Source organism: Sinocyclocheilus grahami, unplaced genomic scaffold (genome assembly GCF_001515645.1).
Source record: "Sinocyclocheilus grahami isolate Dianchi unplaced genomic scaffold, SAMN03320097.WGS_v1.1 scaffold602.1, whole genome shotgun sequence".
Taxonomy (NCBI): domain Eukaryota; kingdom Metazoa; phylum Chordata; class Actinopteri; order Cypriniformes; family Cyprinidae; genus Sinocyclocheilus; species Sinocyclocheilus grahami.
This window is the reverse complement of record NW_015505781.1, coordinates 108,783-129,030: the sequence shown is the minus strand read 5'-3', so window position 1 is coordinate 129,030 and position 20,248 is coordinate 108,783. Positions and strand designations below refer to the sequence as shown.

Genomic DNA, 20,248 nt, shown 5'->3' with positions numbered 1-20,248 from the left:
CTTGTTAGACCCATACAACCCCTGCTTCTACTGTATTTGTGTATTTTCCAGGACTCTAGACACCCTGACAGTGGAGGAGCATGGCGGTACGGTGTACCTGACTATATCTCGCAGTAATGGGTTGGAGTCAGCCGTCAGTGTGGAATGGGAGACCCGGTCAGGAACAGCATTTGGCATGAGTAAGAAATTGCACCAGTCAGTTTATTTTGGTGTAAGCAAAAACGGTTTGACCACAGATTGTTTAATGTATTTGTAGGAGGAGAACAGCCAGTGTTGGCTATGTATCAGTCTGTCAGGGATAGCTTGGCATCAGTCTGGTGTGCAGTGCCCATTGAAGACTCTGGTGTGGTCCTGAGGCTGCTCAGAGGTCCTGCTCAGAACCAGGCTGTGCTCTACAAATGGCAGGGTGTCTTAGTACCTGTGGAGGTATGCTCTGAATTCAGTTAAAGCACGTTGTATGTGAACTCCTTTGCCTGTTCTGTTCCCCTCTGTCCTCCCAGTTGTTTCACATTTCAGATACATTGTCCTATCTAATAAAAAAGGCATACAAGGACAAAAAAAAGCTCAATGCTTGGTGTTTTTGTAGAAGAAAATGCACTCAAAATTGTAATGCTTGTTCAGTTTCCCTAACTATATCAGCTAATGCAACAAAATTGTATTCACTATAATGATATACAGTACATATAATCATACACTGTGAATTTAGTTTGTTTTGGTTTTTAATAAACCATGTGTTTGGGTCAAATTTACAGTTTTATTTAATGTTAAGAAAACCCATTTGCAATCTGTGGAACCAATATCATATGAAGTTCAGGCAAAGATTGGTTGATTTATTAATTTGAACTCATTTTAAAATCCTTTTTTGTAATTAAGTTATTTTAATTCATGTATTTATTTATATTTTGTAATTTATTTATATTTTTTAAGACCAATTAATTATTCATCATACCATGTCAATGCAAGACAATAAGTATTTATTTTATTTGTTTGTTTCTATTTTTATTTCCTTTCTTCACTTATTTATTCCTTTTCTCTCTTTCACTCTGTTTCTCATAGTTTGTCAGCATCCAGAATCCCAGCTCTTGTGTGGGTTTTACAGTAAATGGCTCCAGCTATGTGGCAGTTTCCCATGCACACAGCACTGTGTCATTAACTACCACAATCAGTTTATTTCGCCTTCAGGCAGACCTCAACCTCACTCAAGTGAGTATGCTGCCAGTTTATCTTTTTATTTAGCTGCCATCGACAATAGCTGCATTTGTGCTTATCCTGTGATAGACTTGTGATTCATCTCACTATGGTCAGATTTGTATTTTCTAATGTGGTGTATTTGTGTATTGTTCAATGTGATCCCCTTTTGTAGGAGCAGACTCTTACTGTGAACAGTTTCAGCGTTAAACACTTCTCCACTGAGCTCCAGCAATATTTGATTGCTTCTAGTGAGGTAAACTCAATCTGACATGTAAAATACAAACTTGGAGTTCTAATTGGAATGCATTAACATAGCAATAGTAAGAAATAATTTACTGAGATCATTCCTCTCTGTCTTAAGATTTTTGTCTGGGATGGAGGCTCATTCTCCCTTCATCAAAGTCTTGACTTGCAAGACATTACCACAGCCATACCCTTCAAACGAGGCAGCAGCAATGCACAGCACCTGGCTGTGTGCAGGAACAGAACGTCATCACCGTGTCTGATATACCAGTGGAGTAATGGACGTTTCCAAATCCCTCAAACCTTAGAAGTCAGTGCTCGAGTCAAGCAAGTGGAATCATTTCAGATGGGAGGAGATACGTTCCTCCTCGTCGTTACTGAAGGTATCATGTGCAGTCAGTAGCACTGTTGCAGTTCAAGAGTATTTTAAATTTGAAGATGTTTTGACACAGTGATCTTGAAATGAGCATTGCTTCCCTGTATCAGTATCTAACGTTCACATTGTCTTTATTATTCACCATGAAAAGGCCCAAGCTCAACATGTGAAGTGTTTATGTGGGGTTCTCAGCAAAACTTCTTCCAGCAGACACAGTCCATCCCATTTCCCGGCCTCTTTTCAGTCCACCCCTTTACCCCTCCTACCGGAATATGTGAGTTGCCAGACAGTATTGTGCAGTCTGTTTAAATAATATCACATTTAGTGTGTTTCCACTGTTAAGCGTATTTTTACCCATATTTCATCTTTACCAAAATTATATGCCTTGGTTTATTGGTATTTTAATTTAAATGTAATAATAATGGCACTTGCAAAACAGAATTGTATTGATATTCCTCAAAAATGGTTGGGGTATGGTTATGGTTGGGTTATGGCTAATGTACAGACTTTCTTTCTTGCATGTACACCATCATTCAACTGTACCATTTATTTATGTATTTATTTTTTTTCTCTTAAAAAATAATAATGATATTCCTCAAGGATGCATTAAATTAAAAGTGACATTAAGTACTTTTACATTGATACGTTTTTTCTGTTCTATTCTACTCTATTCTTTTTAACTTTCTTTTTGATTCCTGAAAAAAAGTAAAATAATACAGCACAGTCATTTTGTTTGCGTAAATTTGTATTTGTCTTGTCTCACTTATATAATAGTTATATATTTAACTATTTGTTTGCCTCGCAATCATATCTAGTGTGTAGACTTCATGTCATTTACAGTATACAGCAAAACTATCTGTACTGAGAAATTAGATTTACAAGTTTCTTTTTGTCTTAGCTCACCTGTTGCTTGCGGGTCTAAGTGGTTCAGCCCTGTACTCGTGGAGGTCAGATCTGAGGCAGTTTGCTGAAGTACTGCAGTCTCCGTCTGCACAAGAATTCCTGTACCTTCTTGTTCCTTCTCTCAATTCTACCAAGAGTCTTATCGTAGCCACTGGAGAATCAAGCTCTGTTGTATATGAGCTGACCTCAGTGTCCAACCAATCTGACTTCATCCCCAAGTATGTTACCATTCCTAAGTAAACCATAGAAACAAACAAAAAAAAACTGTTTGATTTCTATATTTAAATGTTTGTTATTATTATTATTGTGATATACTGTATATACCTTTTCTAGCAGTCTAATGCTGATGGTCATTGCTATTTTCATCTCTTATCTTCAGTTCAGGAGAGCTGTTTTTCCAGCCTGGTGTCCGTGAGCTAGAAATAGCAGTGAATGTAATTGATGATGATGTTCCTGAGGAGGAAGAACATTTTCGTGTCAGCCTCAAGAACCCCAAAGGAGGGGCAGAAATTGGCTTTCGTGGTCAAGTGACCTTGTTCATTCCAGCTAATGATGATGCTTATGGGATTATAGGCTTTGCACAGGTATAAAGATCAGAATACATTGTGTGCTTCACAGATGCTGTTATCTGAATATACAACTCACAAAACCCAATGTCATGGCATGATCTTTAATAGTGTAAATGTGAAGTACTGTCAAATTTAGATTCAAAGACGTTGGTGCACAGTTGATGATATAAAAATATATTTGTATACAGAACTCTTTAATGCGGGAGGTGGATGAGTTGGAGGATAATAACCCTGTTTCTCTGAGCATTGAGAGGATGAGAGGCAGGTTTGGCAGACTAACAGTACACTGGAGTGCCTATGGTAGTCTGGATGACATTTTTCCCACTTCAGGAGTGGTAAGAGCTGCTGCTTTCTGATTTTAATTGTTTTAGTTATAATGTTTGACCGAACTGCATGTTTTAAATAGTGCATTTGTATTGCAGACTGTCGTTCTAGTCCAAAATCACAACTCTAACTATAAGCTGCCATTTGTAGCAGTTACATATGTAATTAAAATGTTCAAGCATCTGTTTACAAAAACGTTGTACTATTTAAAGAACCTGTTATTCAAACCTATTCTATAAACCTCCCAATTGGGACAACAAAATGTCAACATACGGTATAACCACAATGTACTATAAATTACAGACCTCTTTACATCCTCTCCATCTGTTTTGCATGTAGGTGACATTTTCTGAGAACCAGGCTGTTGCTACCATCTCACTGAATGTATTAGCTGATGATATTCCAGAGTTAGCAGAAAAAGTCACCATTGTCCTGACCAAGGTCATAACGATTGGGATAATGGAGCCATCTAGAGGAGCCATGATCGACCCTCAGCGTACCCAAGCAAACCTCACTATTAGAGCGAATGGTTCACCCTACGGAGTCATTGGCTGGCACCTCGATTCCCAGTACTTCATTACGCAAGAACCTCAAAGTAATCCATTTGTGTTTAACTTTGTCTCAGTTGAACTTAGCACGATAATATAATCAACAGCATATGAATGGCTAAGACAGCCAAAAAACATTGCTGTGGTGTACCACCACAATATGTAAGTCAAATATTTAAGTCAACATGTCATAATTTCCATCAATCCAAATTACTGATAAGAAATATGTACACATTTCCTAGTCATATACTTAGTCTTGCAATTAGTTTAGAAATTTAGCTTTTTTTTTTTTTTACATAATTGTCACATTCATTACAATATGAAAATATTGAATATATTGAAATACACTGATTGTAAATATTACATTTTTTTTATTTATTTCCCTTCAGAGAGCCCAAGCAACATTACACTGAGTATTGTGAGAGATCAAGGAGCATCAAGGGATGTATTAGTTTACTACACCACCAAAGCAGCCCTCCACCTGCCACCTGTTAATCAGGCTAGTGAGGGAACGGACTATGTAGCCAAAGAAGCCACAGTCATCATGAAAGAAAATGCTACTGTTGTTTTGGTATCTATTACCATCTTGCCTGTGAGTATTACAACCTAACTAATCCAACTGCTTCACTGAGATGCCATATAATAAAGAAGTTATATCTTCAGAATGTTAAATTGATTCCTAGTAAACAAGTCACAGTAATGGTCGAAAATGTGGGCTGGTGATTTAAAATTGTTTAGGTTAAACCCTGAGTACGTAATTTACTGAGTACTTACATGTGTAGCTAAATATTTATTTAAGGAAAATTCAGCTGTGCCATCACAGGAAGAAATTAAATTTTTTAATATATTACAATAGAAAAAGGCTATTTTGAATTGTGATAACATTTCACAATATTACTGTTTTTACTATCATTATGAATGAATACATGAATCTTCTTGCAAAAACATTCCCAGTTAGTCTCAGTTCACTCAGTCTGAGGACACACTATGCGGAGTCTGATTGACCTCATACAGCACAAGCCAACAGCCAGTTACTATCACCACCACAGGAACCCCACTTTTTTTTCAGTTTGTTCCTGGAATAGCTTGTGCCTTGCAAATTGCAGTGGTCGTTAGATATTTTTGCATATTGTCCAGCCTCAAAAACCACATGTTGAATTTGTTTGGGCTGAAAGTTTATGACTCAGACTGCTGACATAAATCAGCATGTTCTTAAAATGAATTGTATAGAAGCTTTTTGGATGCTTCTTAGAATCTGCTAAGGAAATTATTCCTTATGTTAAAGGGGTCATATGATGCGATTTCAATTTTTCCTTTCTATTTGGAGTGTTACAAGCTCTTGATGCATAAAGAAGATCTGTAAAGTTGCAAAGATTAAAGTCTCAAATCCAAAGAGATATTCTTTATAAAAGTTAAGAGTAAACCACGCCTACCTAAAACGGCTCGTTCTAACACGCCCCCACATGTCTACATCACTATCTGGGAAGATTTGCATAACGCCGCCCCAAATGTTCACGCAAAGAAAGAAGGCGTAACTTTTATTCTCACTGTAGTATTGTTGTTGCCGCCACCATGTCGTGAAGGCGCTGTGTGTTTCGTTGTGAAAGCGAAACTACTTTGTTTGGGCTTCCAAAAGAGGACGATATCTGCTTTGTCATGCCTGGAGCTGCTCCGTGCTGGTTGCTGAGGAAATACAACAAATTTGCGCTGTGGATCGCCAGATCGCCTTTCACCGTGGACGAAGTGGAGTCCAGCCCGGGGTCGTCGCATGTGGTTGCCGCAAGCCCTCCGGACGCTCCTTCATTGAATCCGCCGGCCGCGCCGTTCTCAAGCCCGCCACCTCTGCTCACTCTAGGCCTCCGGCCGTTCCTCACTCTAGGCCGCCGCTGCTCACTCTAGGCTGCCGTGTGTGACGCTGTGTTTTGTTGTGAAAGTGAAACTACTTTGTTTGGCCTTCCAAAAATGGACACGACTAGAAATCAGTGGTTAAGTTGTATTTACAACACTGTTCCAGAACACTTCAACCCAAATATTCAGATATGTGCAGCACATTTTATGGAGGACTGTTTCCTGATCCTGGTAGAGTAGACTACAATGCCGGCTGTTCTGACTCACAGATTGTAAGTACGTTTATTATATTTAAAGAGTTTTTATATTTTATATTTTTTTATATTTAAAGCCAGTTTTTTGGGCAGTGTAGAGTAGAGCTTGTTGTTTGTCATTTTTCCGATCACAAATGCAGGCATGGTTTTATGTTTATGCAGCGCGATGCAACACAACGCGTAAAAAGACAGTAGAAGTCATTATAATCCATAATTATTTCCCCACTGGATGCAACGAATGCCTCGTTTATAATGGGTTTTCATGTTTTTGTCTCGTCGCTCCGGCCTGACAGGGCATCATCACAATATGGTAAGGGGCGTAACATTTCTGTCACACGCTTGAGGTATTTGGCCAATCATAATGCACTGGATAGCTGGCCAATCACAGCACACCTCGCTTTTCAGACCAATGAGCTTTGTAAAAATTGACGCGTTTCAGAAAGGCGGAGCATAGAGGAGAAACAATAATGTACAGTATGTGGAAAATAATGTGTTTTTTTAACCTTAAACCGCATAAACACATTTCATTACACCAAATACATAAAATAATGTTCTTTTTAGCAACATCATATAACCCCTTTAAGATATATGAGGTCTCTAAGGGGTTTTAACTTATGCAGTATGTGATATGCATGCAGGTAAGGATTAAAATTGGATTAACCCCTGGATGGTATGTGTGTTTGCCTTTAGGATGATATTTCTGAACTGGCTGAGACATTCCTTGTAAACATTACTAGAGTTGAGCTGTTGGGTGGAGACACAGGAGCAGCTCAGCCCAGTGTGAGGAGACCTGGTCTGGAGATAGCTGAGGTCACCATCCAAGAGAACGATGATCCAAGAGGAGTCCTTAGTTTTAATGTCTCAAAGGTTGATTTGCAATTAATTATCTTTAATTATGGTTTTGTACCAATTTTATTATGAATGAAGAATTAACATGCTCCTGCAATCCCTTGTCTTTTAGGATGTTTCTGGGGCAGTGCTGGCATTTGAGGTACCATCACCTGGAAACATCCTTCGCTTGGCTGTCATGCGAATGGCCGGTAGATCTGGTAGACTGGTGCTTTACTGGGAGGCGCAAACGGTCACAGCCAACACTGAAGATTTTAGTCCTTCTTCTGGAAACCTTACCTTTCAAGATGGACAGGTAAAGATTAACATCAGAAATATATCTTAATGTGTTACTACTGTAGCTATTTTGAAGTAGTTGTTTCAGCAAATTATGGTGTGCTTTACCAGATTTTTTGCTGGAAATGTTTGTAAAAAGTGGAAGTGGAACATAGAACAAGAATGAATAATGTGAACTCTTTTTTTTTTTTTTTTTGAACAGGCAGTGGCTTATATTGAGATCACCATTATTGATGACACAGTTGTGGAGTCCACAGAGACGTTTATGGTGAAACTGGTTAGAGTCATTGGAGGTGCGAGGTTGGGGGACGAGACAGCTGTGGTAATCAGCATCCCGGCCAATGATTCACCTTTTGGTCGGTTCGGGTTTGAAGAGCTAGTGGTAAATAATATCTATAAATATTAGTTCTATATTACCATTTTGCAGCCTAGCCTATGTGTTTTAATTGTCTTACTTGTGATAGTTGCATAACCTTACATTTATATGCTTTGTGAGTGGTCCACTCTGGATATCTGAGGCATTTCTGTATTATCTCTAAAGTAACTTTTTGCTTGAACTTCTACATGGCAGCTTTTTTGTATTTGCTATACTTTATTTGGTAAGATGTAACCCTGTGTTTACTTAGTTTAACTACTGCCATTAGGTTCGGATGCCTTTGTGGTTACTTTATAAAAGCCATAATCAGCTCGACTGAAAAGATGAACCTTAGTAACATCCTTTATCTTTCCTCAGGTCTCTGTGTCTGAGCCTCGGTTCCTAAATGACCTAGCTTCTATAGCTACACTGACCGTAGTGCGTAGCTCAGGAGGTGAAGGAGTAGTGCATTTGATATGGCTTCTGCAGGAAGAGGGCAGAGATGACCTAAGCCCTCGTAATGGAACTCTAATTTTTAATGGAGTAAGTATGGAATATGAATATGACTATTGTCTTAAAGGGATAGTTCAACGAAAAATAAAAATTCTGTCATTAATAACTCACTCTCATGTCGTTCCAAACCCGTAAGACCTTTGTTCATCAGAACACAAATTAAGATATTTTTGATGAAATCCGAGAGCTTTCTGACCCTCCATAGAATGCAAGGGATCTTCCACGGTCTTAGTTTACTACACAACCACCACGACTTCATTTAACAGGGAGAGGTTATTATGTGAGTATAGGAGAGCATAAGTCTAAGTGGACATCCATGACATGAGGAGTCCCACAAGGCTCAATTTTTGCACCGCTCTTGTTTAGCTTGTATATGCTCCCACTAAGTCAAATAATGAGAAAGAACCAAATTGCCTATCACAGCTATGCTGATGATACCCAGATTTACCTAGCCTTATCGCCAAATGACTACAGCCCCATTGACTCCCTCTGCCAATGCATTGATGAAATAAACAGTTGGATGTGCCAAAACTTCCTTCAGTTAAACAAGGAAATATCTGAAGTCATTGCATTTGGAAACAAAGGTGAAGTTCTCAAACGTGTATGCATACCTTGACTCTAGGTGTTTGACAACTAAAAATCAAGTCAGGAATCTTGGTGTGATTCTAGAGACAGACCTTAGTTTCAGTAGTCATGTCAAAGCAGTAACTAAATCCGCATACTATCATCTAAAAAACATTGCAAGAATTAGATGTTTTGTTTCCAGTCAAGACTTGGAGAATCTTGTTCATGCCTTTATCACCAGCAGGGTGGACTATTGTAATGGTCTCCTCACCGGCCTTCCCAAGAAGACCATTAGACAGCTGCAGCTCATCCAGAACGCTGCTGCCAGAATTCTGACTAGAACCAGAAAATCTGAGCATATTACACCAGTCCTCAGGTCCTTACACTGGCTTCCAGTTATATTTAGGATTGATTTTAAAGTACTTTTACTCGTTTATAAATCACTCAACGGCCTAGGACCTAAATACATAGCAGATATGTTCACTGATTATAAACCTAACAGACCACTCAGATCATTATGATCGAGTCAGTTAGAAATTCCAAGGGTTCACACAAAACAAAGGGAGTCCGCTTTTAGTTATTATGCCGCCCGCAGTTGGAATCAGCTTCCAGAAGAGATCAGATGTGCTAAAACATTAGTCACATTTAAATGCAGACTCAAAACTCATCTGTTTAGCTGTGCATTTACTGAAAGAGCACTGTGCAATGTCCGAACTGATTGCAATATATTTGATGTATAATCATTTTCTATTCTTAACTGTTTTAAATTAATTTTAAACCTTTTAAATACATTTTTTAATCATTTTCAAAATGTTTAATTCCTTATTTTATTGTTGTCATTATTATTATTTTTTTTCATTTCTTTTATGTAAAGCACTTTGCATTACCATTGTGTATGAAATGTGCTATATAAATAAACTTGCCTTGCCTAACAATTTCTTCTGTTTCGGGACAGTCCGCCGCCCATTCACGAGAATACCACGATGCATACGTGTGCAGTCCTCTGCTTCTAAACAAGGCGCATACACGTTCTACATCAGCAGCACCACACGCATTCGCCGTGGTACTCTCTTGAAGGGTCAGAAAGCTCTCGGATTTCATCCAAAGTATCTTTGTTAAATTTGTGTTCCGAAGATGAACGAAGGGTTTACGGGTTTAGAACAACATGAGGGTGAGTAATTCATGACGTAATTGTCTTTTTTTTGGTGAACTATCCCTTTAAATTAATTGAACAGCACTTTTACCTATGCCACAGTGAGATAATCACAGTTGTTAAATTGTTTTATTGTTTGTAGACTGAGTCAAAGAAAACTCTGGTGGTTCATGCTTTGGCCGATGCTGTTCTGGAGGGAGAGGAAAGATTCACTATCCAGCTGCTCTCTCCAAAGAATGAGCCTGTCATTGATCCAGTTAGAGGTTTGTCAGCATATTATCACTATTGATAACATCTGGGAAACAGTTATTGTTTATGTCTTCAAAAATGTCGCTATTTGTGCTTTTGCGGTGTTTCTCTTCTAAACGTTAATGTTTCTCTTTTTCATAGAGCAGGATATTTTAGTATATATCATGTTGTCTATATTCTGGCTGGACGTCTTTTTACATCAGTTACTTTTTCTTTTCATCAGGTATTGCTACGGTTGTAATTCAAGCTGATATGGGTGCACTGGGAACTGTAGGAATAGCTGATTCCAGCAGGAATGTTTTGATTGGCGAGCCAAGAAACGATTACAATGGAACAGCTCTGGTCAGGTAAACGTCTCACCTTCTCCAACCAACAGAGGTTACTGGATCTTTAATTTTTCACCATTGGCGTCACCAAATAGAATTCACAAAAAAACAAAAACAAAACGGATTTCCTAAACACTGCCCTAATCTGAAGATGAATTGTGTCCTATCAACTGCAGTCTTGTAAGAGGTCCAGGCATCTTTGGTGAAATTGAGATCTTCTGGAACATCACCACAGCTGCAGATCCAGAGTTTGAGGAGACCTCTGGCAAAGTTGTCATGAAAGACCGCCAGTCTGCAGCTACAATTAAGCTGACGGTAAAACAGCTAAGAAATACACATGGTCGTTCTAAAGTTTGGGGTTTGTAAAGGTTTGTCAGCATATTATCACTATTGATAACATCTGGGAAACAGTTATTGTTTATGTCTTCAAAAATGTCGCTATTTGTGCTTTTGCGGTGTTTCTCTTCTAAACGTTAATGTTTCTCTTTTTCATAGAGCAGGATATTTTAGTATATATCATGTTGTCTATATTCTGGCTGGACGTCTTTTTACATCAGTTACTTTTTCTTTTCATCAGGTATTGCTACGGTTGTAATTCAAGCTGATATGGGTGCACTGGGAACTGTAGGAATAGCTGATTCCAGCAGGAATGTTTTGATTGGCGAGCCAAGAAACGATTACAATGGAACAGCTCTGGTCAGGTAAACGTCTCACCTTCTCCAACCAACAGGTTACTGGTTACTGGATCTTTAATTTTTCACCATTGGCGTCACCAAATAGAATTCACAAAAAAACAAAAACAAAACGGATTTCCTAAACACTGCCCTAATCTGAAGATGAATTGTGTTCTATCAACTGCAGTCTTGTAAGAGGTCCAGGCATCTTTGGTGAAATTGAGATCTTCTGGAACATCACCACAGCTGCAGATCCAGAGTTTGAGGAGACCTCTGGCAAAGTTGTCATGAAAGACCGCCAGTCTGCAGCTACAATTAAGCTGACGGTAAAACAGCTAAGAAATACACATGGTCGTTCTAAAGTTTGGGGTTTGTAATGTTTTTGAAAATCTCTTTACGCTGACCAATGCTCCATTTCTTTGATTAAAAATGCTGCAATGCAGTAATACTGTGAAAACTTATTTGTACTGTGAAATTTATTCTAATTTAGAACTCTTTTTTAATTGTATTTGAATATATTTTAAAATGTAATATATTCATGTGATGGCAAAGCTGAATTTTCTGCAGCCAACACTCCAGTCTTCAGTGTCACATGTCTAATATGCTGATTTGCTGCTCAATAAACATTTTTGTAATTGAAAACTGTTGTTCTACTTAAGATATGTAAACCATCATACTTTTTTCAGGATTTTTTGATGAGTAGAAAATTCTAAAGATTAGATATGGCTTTAGTGTCACTTTAAACAATTTAATGCACCCTTGCTAAATAAAAGTGTTAATTTCTTTAAAAAAATTAAAATCTTACTGACCCCCAAACTTTTCCCATGTAAACTATAAAAACTTCTTAGACTCTTAAAATTTTCAGGATTTTTTGATGAGTAGAAAATTCTAAAGATTAGATATGGCTTTAGTGTCACGTTTAAACAATTTAATGCACCCTTGCTAAATAAAAGTGTTAATTTCTTTAAAAAAATACAAATCTTACTGACCCCCAAACTTTTCCCATGTAAACTATAAAAACTTCTTAGACTCTTAAAACTCAAAGGAAAATTGATTCCCTCTCCCTGTTCCTGCAGGCACTAGATGATGAGATCCCAGAAGAAAGACGTGTTTATCAGCTAAGACTGAGCTCTCTAACCCCAGGCTCAGCAATCAACCCTGACAGACAAGTTGCCACCATCACTATGGCTGCCAGTGACCTTCCCCATGGGCTCTTCTCCTTCTCCCAAGCCTCTTTGCGTGCCACTGAGGAGGACAGAGCTGTGAGACCCCTTGCTTGACATTAGCACTGATGAGACACAAACCACAACCAGAGGACTATGTGTTACTGCCTGTTCCCCTTGACTGGGAAAGTCATTGAAACTTTTTAAAACTTCCATAAAGCAATAGCCTAGCAACCATTGATCCAATGACAAAAAAACACTGGAAAATTTTCTTTATGAAAGTCTTTGTGTCACGATTAATGAACCCAAGGTTTCACAGTGTGCTTATTGAATATAATGGAGTAGTTCAGAGGTAATAAGACTATTTTGAATTAAAAAATGGACACACAGGGTAAGCTCTGGCTATGCAAAGTTAGCTTTGATCATTACAGTTTTCCTAGAATAAATTGTAGGAGATGGGAATGGTGATATCTGTGAACTCATACTCAAAGGTAGTTGATTCTCCAACATTGTCTTGTCTCTTACCAGGTAAACGTGACCATTGTTCGCTCCATGGGTCTGTTTGGCAGCGTGTGGGTCAGTTTCCACACAGAAGGCAGAACTGCGATCAGTGGACAGGATTTTGGACAGTCCTCTGGTCGGCTGCTCTTCAGGCCTGGGGAGAGCTCAAGGGTCATTATGCTGACTATACTCGATGATGACCTTCCAGAAGGACCAGAGGAGTTTTTCCTCAACATTACACTAGTAGAGCTTCTGAATGCCAGGTAGAGTTTAGCCTATGCTCTGAAACCCAAATCATGCGGTAGCTTGAAATAGCATTAACTAGCTGCTTTTATGCATACTGCAAATGTATTTCTTTCAATTTTGTTTTCAGTTCAATGGATTTTACAGTGAGAGAGTTCAGCCTACAAATTGACCAGCCTCCAGCTATTGGCAATCTTTCCTCCCTCATGGTGATCATCCAGAAAAATGACAATGCTGAGGGCATTCTGGAGTTTGACCCCAAATATGTCAACATCACTGGTACTTTTATGCTTTCCTTATTTTTTTCTCAGATCTTTTATGTTTTTTTTGTGTGTTTTTTGAAGAGTCTTTAAAGTCTTTACTTAAAGTCCCCATGAAATCAAAATTAAAGTTTTTTGGGTGTTAGTATCAATATGTTAGTCTTAAAGTTATCTATAAGGCAGTGTGCTCTAAAACAGTGACAACATTTACATTTAGAAGATATAAGCATTCAAAGCTTGCAGTTCGTCACTTCCGACAAAGCGGCTCAACGATTTTTTTGACGTCACATCATACTTCAGCTTCTCATCAAACTTTCTGTCCAATCAAATGCTCTCTAGAATCTGAAGCGCCTGCCCCCTACACTATAAAATAGACGCTGAAGCCGCGGCTGAAATCGGTCACTTGTCCACAGAATTAGTATTTTCTGTACAGTGAATGGCACGTAGTGCACTATATAGGGGACAGGGAACGATTCAAACAGTGCAAAGAGAGACACGATAGCACGGAGCAGACCACAAAATGTATCGGAGCTATTTGAATTGTACACAGAATGCTATATTTTATAGCAATATGGATGAGATTGTGGCTGGCATACCCTGTCAAATGCGGCTTTACGGAGCTCAACGGCTCTGAACGGCTCTAGCCCAAGCTGTGATATAAAGGAACGCTATTGGCTATTTTAAAAAGGGGCGGGGCTGCTTGATATGTCCCGCCCTGTCTTCCTGTTTCAGTTAAAATGACATCAACACATAGAGTAACGCTGCAGGTTTCTAAGCATTTCAGGGGACCTTTAAACATTTATAGGTAAACTTCTGGCCAATAATTATTTTCATTTTATGGATGACAACCGATAAATGGCCAATTTTAAAGAACACATTTTTATTTAATTTAATTTTTTTTAATTTTGGTTTTAATACAATTGTTAGTTTTAAATGTTACAAGTAAATTTAGACATCACAACATTATCATGTACAGTATGAAAAACAGACATCCATTTTGAGAGTTTTCTTTTAATAGTTGTCTCTGCATATTTAGATTTAAAAAGTAGAAATAATTTTTTTAACATCTAAAGAACTACACTAAAATTAAAATGGAATTAAATAGAAATGAAAACTAAATAGAAATATTTTTAAAAAAAGGTAAAAAAAAAGATACTTGAAAATGTTTTTAAATATTATACTAGTATATATATAAAATAACACTGGTATGTCAAAATGCATGATGCATACATATATTTGTTGTCAGTCTCTCCAATTATTTTTATGTCTCAGTTGAGGAGGATGTAGGAGTTCTGTCCATCCCTGTACTGAGGCGTGTTGGATCCTATGGGCAGGTCACAGCAGAGTTTATCTCCAAAGGTTTGACTGCTCAACCTGATTCAGATTACATCCTGCTCAATGGCTCCGTCACCTTTGAGCATGGCCAAACCCTCAGCTATATCAATGTTTCCATAGTGGATGACACAGAGAGGTAAGGATGGGGTTATTAACTTGCTATATATGCTCTTATTAGATATTGGCTGAGTGGTTGAATATTGTATTGTTGATGAGTTTTGTGAACTTGTAGCATATTTCATTTAATCATTTCTTGTCTTCCACCCAGTGAATTTAATGAGATATTTGAGATGCAACTCACCGGTGCCACAGGAGGTGCCATACTTGGAGCTCAGCTAATTGCACGAATTACAATTGCCAAGAGTGACTCGCCAAATGGTGTTGTACGATTCATCAACCAAAGCGCCATCACCGTTCCAAACCCCAACAGTACCCTCAGACTGACCCTGTTTGTAGAGAGAGCAGACGGGCTGCTGGGAGACGCCACGGTGAGCCCCGTCTAGACTATGACCTCACACTTCCAGAGCCATAAAATATCAGTATTTTTTTTTACATGTGGGGAAGCACTTGGAGGACAGACAGACCCTAAACTGGATGTTTCCATTGATTTGTGTGTAATTAAAAATGTGGTAAATGAGAATTATAGAATATTTTGATGTATCATAACATGGTCTGCGAGATGAATACATGATACAGTACAGACCTTCATGTTTCTTGTACATTTTAGTTAGGAAAATAGACAAAAGGATTTTTTGGCAGTCATTTTTCAAGAGTTGATTCAACAGTGATAATGTTGATCATTTTATCTGGAAAATAATACCTATATATATATATATATATAATATTATTATAAAAAAAAAATTTTATGCTAGATTTTGGGTTTCCCCCTTTTTTTCTGTAGCAAGATTTTGATTTGTATTTTTTTTATTCTCTCAAAAAAGGAAGTTTATTTTTCTTTAAATATGCGTCTAAAAGCTTTAAATGTAACGCATTTTTATTGAAAACAAGTGACAAGGCTGAAACGGAACTGTTTTTTTTACAATATTTAAAAATGGCATTAGGTAAGATTTTTGATGCCATTTTAGGGGTCTTAAAGCAATCACCATGGTTTCAATGTGTCCGCTTGTGTCTTTCCTCTTCCACTGTTGTCTCCCTCAGGTAATATGGCAGATTCTAGGTCCAAACTCAAATGAGGTTTTACCATCAGTAAACACAGACATTGGTGAACCAGTGAACGGGACGTTTAGTTTCAGAGACGGGGAAGGGGGTGTACGCAGCATTGAGTTGAAGATCCTGCCTCATGGTGAGGTGGAAGTCATGGAGAAATTCATTGTCATGCTCAGTATCCTCTCCGGAGAGATGGGTGTTGATGCCAGAGCCGGATCTGTCACACTCACGGTATGTCCTCGTCCTGCTCAGCACAGAATGTGATGACCTCTAAAAAGCAAAGAATAAAACTGTAAATACAGCAATGTATCATTTTAGCAATGGTGTACAATGTGTGCGTTCTCTAGATTGAGAAGTTTGGAGACCCCAATGGCATAGTGCAGTTCACAGAACAGGACCTGAAAGAGCGCATTTACAGTGAACCTTCTGACAGCGAAGGACCCCTCAAAATATCCCTCCTTATTACACGCAGAGAGGGCGTCATGGGCAACATCACGGTAGGAAAATAACCGCTAATTCAATATTCAGTATTTTGTTCAAAAGTTTGGGGTCAGTTAGGCTTTAAGATTTTTTTTTCATAACAGCAATAAATTACATTTTAAAAGATATTTTAAATTGTAATATTTCACAATATTACTGATTTAATGTATTTTCAAGCAAATAAATGCAGCTTTGGTGAGAATAAGAGACTTTCATCTAAAAAAAAAAAAATCTTACCAACCTCAAACTTTTCAGCGGTACTTGTAGTATGTATATATTTTGTGTTTTTATGTACTAACATTTTATGTAATGCTCTTTCTAAATGTTCATAAATTGATTTCAAGCCCAATAATTTTTATTTTTTTTATCCCCCAGGTTTTCTGGGAAATCATCAGTGATGCAGACACGTCAGGAGACTTTGCTGCCCTGCAGGGTTCTGTCACCATCCTGGCAGGACAGCGTGTGGCAGAGATAGTCCTCACCCTGCTCCCCGACTCTGTGCCTGAGTTGGAGGAGACATACATCCTCCGTCTAATCTCTGTGGAGGGCGGCGCAGAGCTGGATACAAACCGCAGCAGTACCCGTTTGAAGGTCCGGGCCAATGACGAACCCCACGGGGTGTTTGTCCTTTATTCTCAAAACCAATCAGTGGTTGTTAACGTGGCGGACCGAAGTAGACACCTCATTATCAGTGTGAACAGGCTGGCAGGGGTGTTTGGCAATGCCAGTGTGGGGTACAGAATCGGTTTTACCACCCCTGGGCAGAGTTTTACAGAGGACACAATCACTGGGAACATACTGGTGAAGGATGGAGAACGTGAGGCCAGCATTAGCGTGCCATTTAGTAGCCAGGTGTGTGATTTATTGTATTTTGAATTAAATATGGGACTGTAAGAAGCTAGTTAATCTTAAGGCCCGTATTGATATTTTGCATGTGTCTACTACAGGTGTTCTTTGCGACGGGCTTTAACTTCAGCGTTGAGTTGACAGATGTGACTCTGATTGGCCCCCTGCTTAGTTCCCCTCCCAGAATTCAGTTGGAAGCAAAGCTGGCCGTCGTTTCTGTTCCTGAAGTGGCAGCTAATGCCGAGGTGATATTGCATTCAACACCATTCTGATATCACCACCAGATGGCGCACAATTAATATATTATTTCTGGTTTGCCAATATTGTCTTGTCCAAAAATATTACAAAAGCTGTGGTTGCATCAGTATTTATTTATTTAATTAATATTATATTTATTTTTACATTGTATTTAAAACATGCTTGAAGTGTTGTTGAATGGATATTAAGCAATCTCACAAAAAATGGTCCAGGATGCATTTCACTGCAAAAAAAAACAAAAAAACATTAAAACTTATGTTATGCGTATGTCATAGACTTTTGGTTAGTATTTATTCATTTATTTATGCATTTTATTAAAACATGGCTAAAGTGTCGAATGGGTATTATGGAATCTCACAAAATATGGTCACTCCATATGTGCACTCCAAAAATCAAAAGACAATATAAAACCTGTGTGAGTTTCTCTGTTATGTTGAACATAAAAGAAGATATTTTCGAAGAATGCTGGTAATCAAACAACTGATGGTCCCCATTGACGTTCATAGTATTTCTTTCCCTACTATGGAAGTCAATGGATACCAACAAATTTTTGGTTTTTCAAAATTCTTCAAAATATCGTCTTTGGTGTTCAACATAAGACATAAACTTATACATGTTTGGAATGACATGAGGGTGAGTAAATGATGACACAATTTTATTTTTTGGGTGAACTATTCCTTTAGTTATTATGAAAATAATGTCACAATTCAAACAAACAAACAAATAAATCAATTAATCCTTTAATGCATCATTTTAATAGTCCTAATTTATTATAAATTATTTCTCATGGTACTATAGGTTGGATTTGCCTCTTTGGCCCTGCGTGTCTCAGATATAGAGAGTGGCCAGTGTGAGGTGCTGGTGACACGGACAGGCCTATATGGAAACGTAACTGTGCGATGGAGCGCTGGGTTTCCTCCTGGCCAAACTCCACCAGGCTACCAGCCAGGCGACATCTCGCCAAGATCAGGTTAGAGAGAAATGACTCCATATGTATGAGAAAAATCCAGAAATGAGAAACTGACTCAATGTTAGTCTGATTTTTCTTTTTCTCTTGACCTGAAGGTATGATAATGCTTGCCTACGGTCAGAGGAGTGAGGTGATCTCTCTCAGTGCTGTTAATAACATGTCAGTTGTCACAGCACATGCTGTTTACCTGACCTCAGTAGAGTCAGAGTCACCTGGTGGAGCCCGTTTCAGGTAACACTGTCCTTTTCAAAAACAAAATCCCCTTTCTCATTAACATATCTATATGGTTAGATGTATGTGTTGTATGTGCAGGACTGGTTACACAGTAGCTGAGGTGGAGCCATTAGGATTATATCAGTTTCGTCCTGATTCTCGGCAGCTGGTCATTGAGGAGGATGTGCAGACAATCACCCTCTACGTCCAGCGCCTTTATGGCTTCCGCAGCAACCGTTCCAGCATCTCATACAAGACGTGGCCTGGCACTGCTCAACCTGACAAGGACTTTGCATCGGTAGCAGATGGGCAGCTTCTGTTTGATTCCCGCCAAACATCTGCTGCCATTCGCTTGTTTATTCTTGACGATTCCCTAACTGAACCAGATGAGGATTTTTATGTGAACTTAACCAGCGTGCGTGTTCTCAGTGCCAGTTTGCCTTCAATCGAAGCTCAGCCTCGCATTGTGTCTCAAAATAGCGTTGCTAAAATTACCATCCGTGCTAAAGATGTGGTTAGTGGATTTTTAAGTATAGGGCCAGCAATAATACAGATTTCTGAAGACAGTCAGGAGGGTGCGCCCCAACAGAAGCTTGCCTTAAGAGTACGCAGGTCGGCAGGGCTCACAGGAGTGGTGAGTGCCAAAATCAGAGCCTATGCAGGACTTCGAAGCCCAGAGGTGGATGCAGTCCAGTTTCATCAGGAGCATAACGGCACATGGGCCCTGGAAGGGGAAGACTTTGCCTTGGAGACCCAAACTGTCACGCTGTTGGAGGGACAGAATGAGGTGGAGGTCAGTGTCCTCATACTGAATGATCAGGAGCCGGAGGGGCAAGAGGCGTTCTTTATCTACCTCAGCGAAGCAGAAGGTGGAGCACAGATTGTCAGCGTGCCAGATGAACTGGGGTTCACTTCATTTGCCAAAATCATTATTCTGGGTGAGAATCTTACAGTGCTCAACAATAAGGAGCCAATTCAGGATCTATCTATCTATCTATCTATCTATCTATCTATCTATCTATCTATCTATCTATCTATCTATCTATCTATCTATCTATCTATCTCTATCTACAGTATATGTCTGTGTGTGTGTGTGTGTGTGTGTGTGTGTGTAAATATATATAAATTCAAATGAAATTAAATTGATTATTTTGGGCTGATTATTAGTGCTGTCAGAGAGAACTTGTAAAGACGGTTAAATACACACACTTGTATGTGTCAAAATGTCCGTATTTGCAAGTATCTTCATAAACACAGTAATTGAGGTCTTTAAGTGAAAGCAAACAGCTGAGAAAGAAAACATCTGTAACAGTATATTGGATCTGGGCAGATCTCAAAGTGACAGCTAAATCACTTTTGTAACTTTACTAAGAAGAAATATATATTTAATTTACACATATGCATTGTTTTTGTACATTTGATTATTTTTTACAATGTTTGTAGCATTTCTTATTTGTTCTACTGTAGTTCTTTTTTTGTCCTATTGCTTGTAATTAGTTTCTTAATCTTATTTAATTGCTGACTTTATTTGCCTTCAGTGAGCTTGACGTTTTTTTTTTTTTTTAAGGCTAGTATTAGTTTTTTGTGATATTGACAC

The 20,248-nt window shown here is 38.5% G+C and overlaps 1 protein-coding gene across 1 annotated transcript in view; it reads left to right on the top strand.

The window, feature by feature from the left end:
- adgrv1 (adhesion G protein-coupled receptor V1) overlaps positions 1-20,248 on the top strand; it is a 134,206-nt gene that overhangs the window by 43,136 nt on the left and 70,822 nt on the right. The window contains exons 42-71 of the mRNA XM_016240844.1: positions 52-179; positions 257-426; positions 1,057-1,203; positions 1,364-1,444; positions 1,553-1,817; positions 1,962-2,084; positions 2,709-2,931; positions 3,093-3,297; positions 3,471-3,617; positions 3,946-4,201; positions 4,544-4,746; positions 6,947-7,123; positions 7,218-7,400; positions 7,584-7,763; positions 8,115-8,279; positions 10,109-10,229; positions 10,439-10,562; positions 10,718-10,856; positions 12,292-12,477; positions 12,907-13,142; positions 13,253-13,401; positions 14,655-14,853; positions 14,986-15,205; positions 15,876-16,115; positions 16,232-16,381; positions 16,740-17,216; positions 17,312-17,455; positions 18,267-18,438; positions 18,534-18,669; positions 18,751-19,589. Coding sequence (XP_016096330.1) covers positions 52-179; positions 257-426; positions 1,057-1,203; positions 1,364-1,444; positions 1,553-1,817; positions 1,962-2,084; positions 2,709-2,931; positions 3,093-3,297; positions 3,471-3,617; positions 3,946-4,201; positions 4,544-4,746; positions 6,947-7,123; positions 7,218-7,400; positions 7,584-7,763; positions 8,115-8,279; positions 10,109-10,229; positions 10,439-10,562; positions 10,718-10,856; positions 12,292-12,477; positions 12,907-13,142; positions 13,253-13,401; positions 14,655-14,853; positions 14,986-15,205; positions 15,876-16,115; positions 16,232-16,381; positions 16,740-17,216; positions 17,312-17,455; positions 18,267-18,438; positions 18,534-18,669; positions 18,751-19,589 — 6,185 coding nt within the window. The remainder of the gene's footprint in view (positions 1-51; positions 180-256; positions 427-1,056; positions 1,204-1,363; positions 1,445-1,552; positions 1,818-1,961; positions 2,085-2,708; positions 2,932-3,092; positions 3,298-3,470; positions 3,618-3,945; positions 4,202-4,543; positions 4,747-6,946; positions 7,124-7,217; positions 7,401-7,583; positions 7,764-8,114; positions 8,280-10,108; positions 10,230-10,438; positions 10,563-10,717; positions 10,857-12,291; positions 12,478-12,906; positions 13,143-13,252; positions 13,402-14,654; positions 14,854-14,985; positions 15,206-15,875; positions 16,116-16,231; positions 16,382-16,739; positions 17,217-17,311; positions 17,456-18,266; positions 18,439-18,533; positions 18,670-18,750; positions 19,590-20,248) is intronic.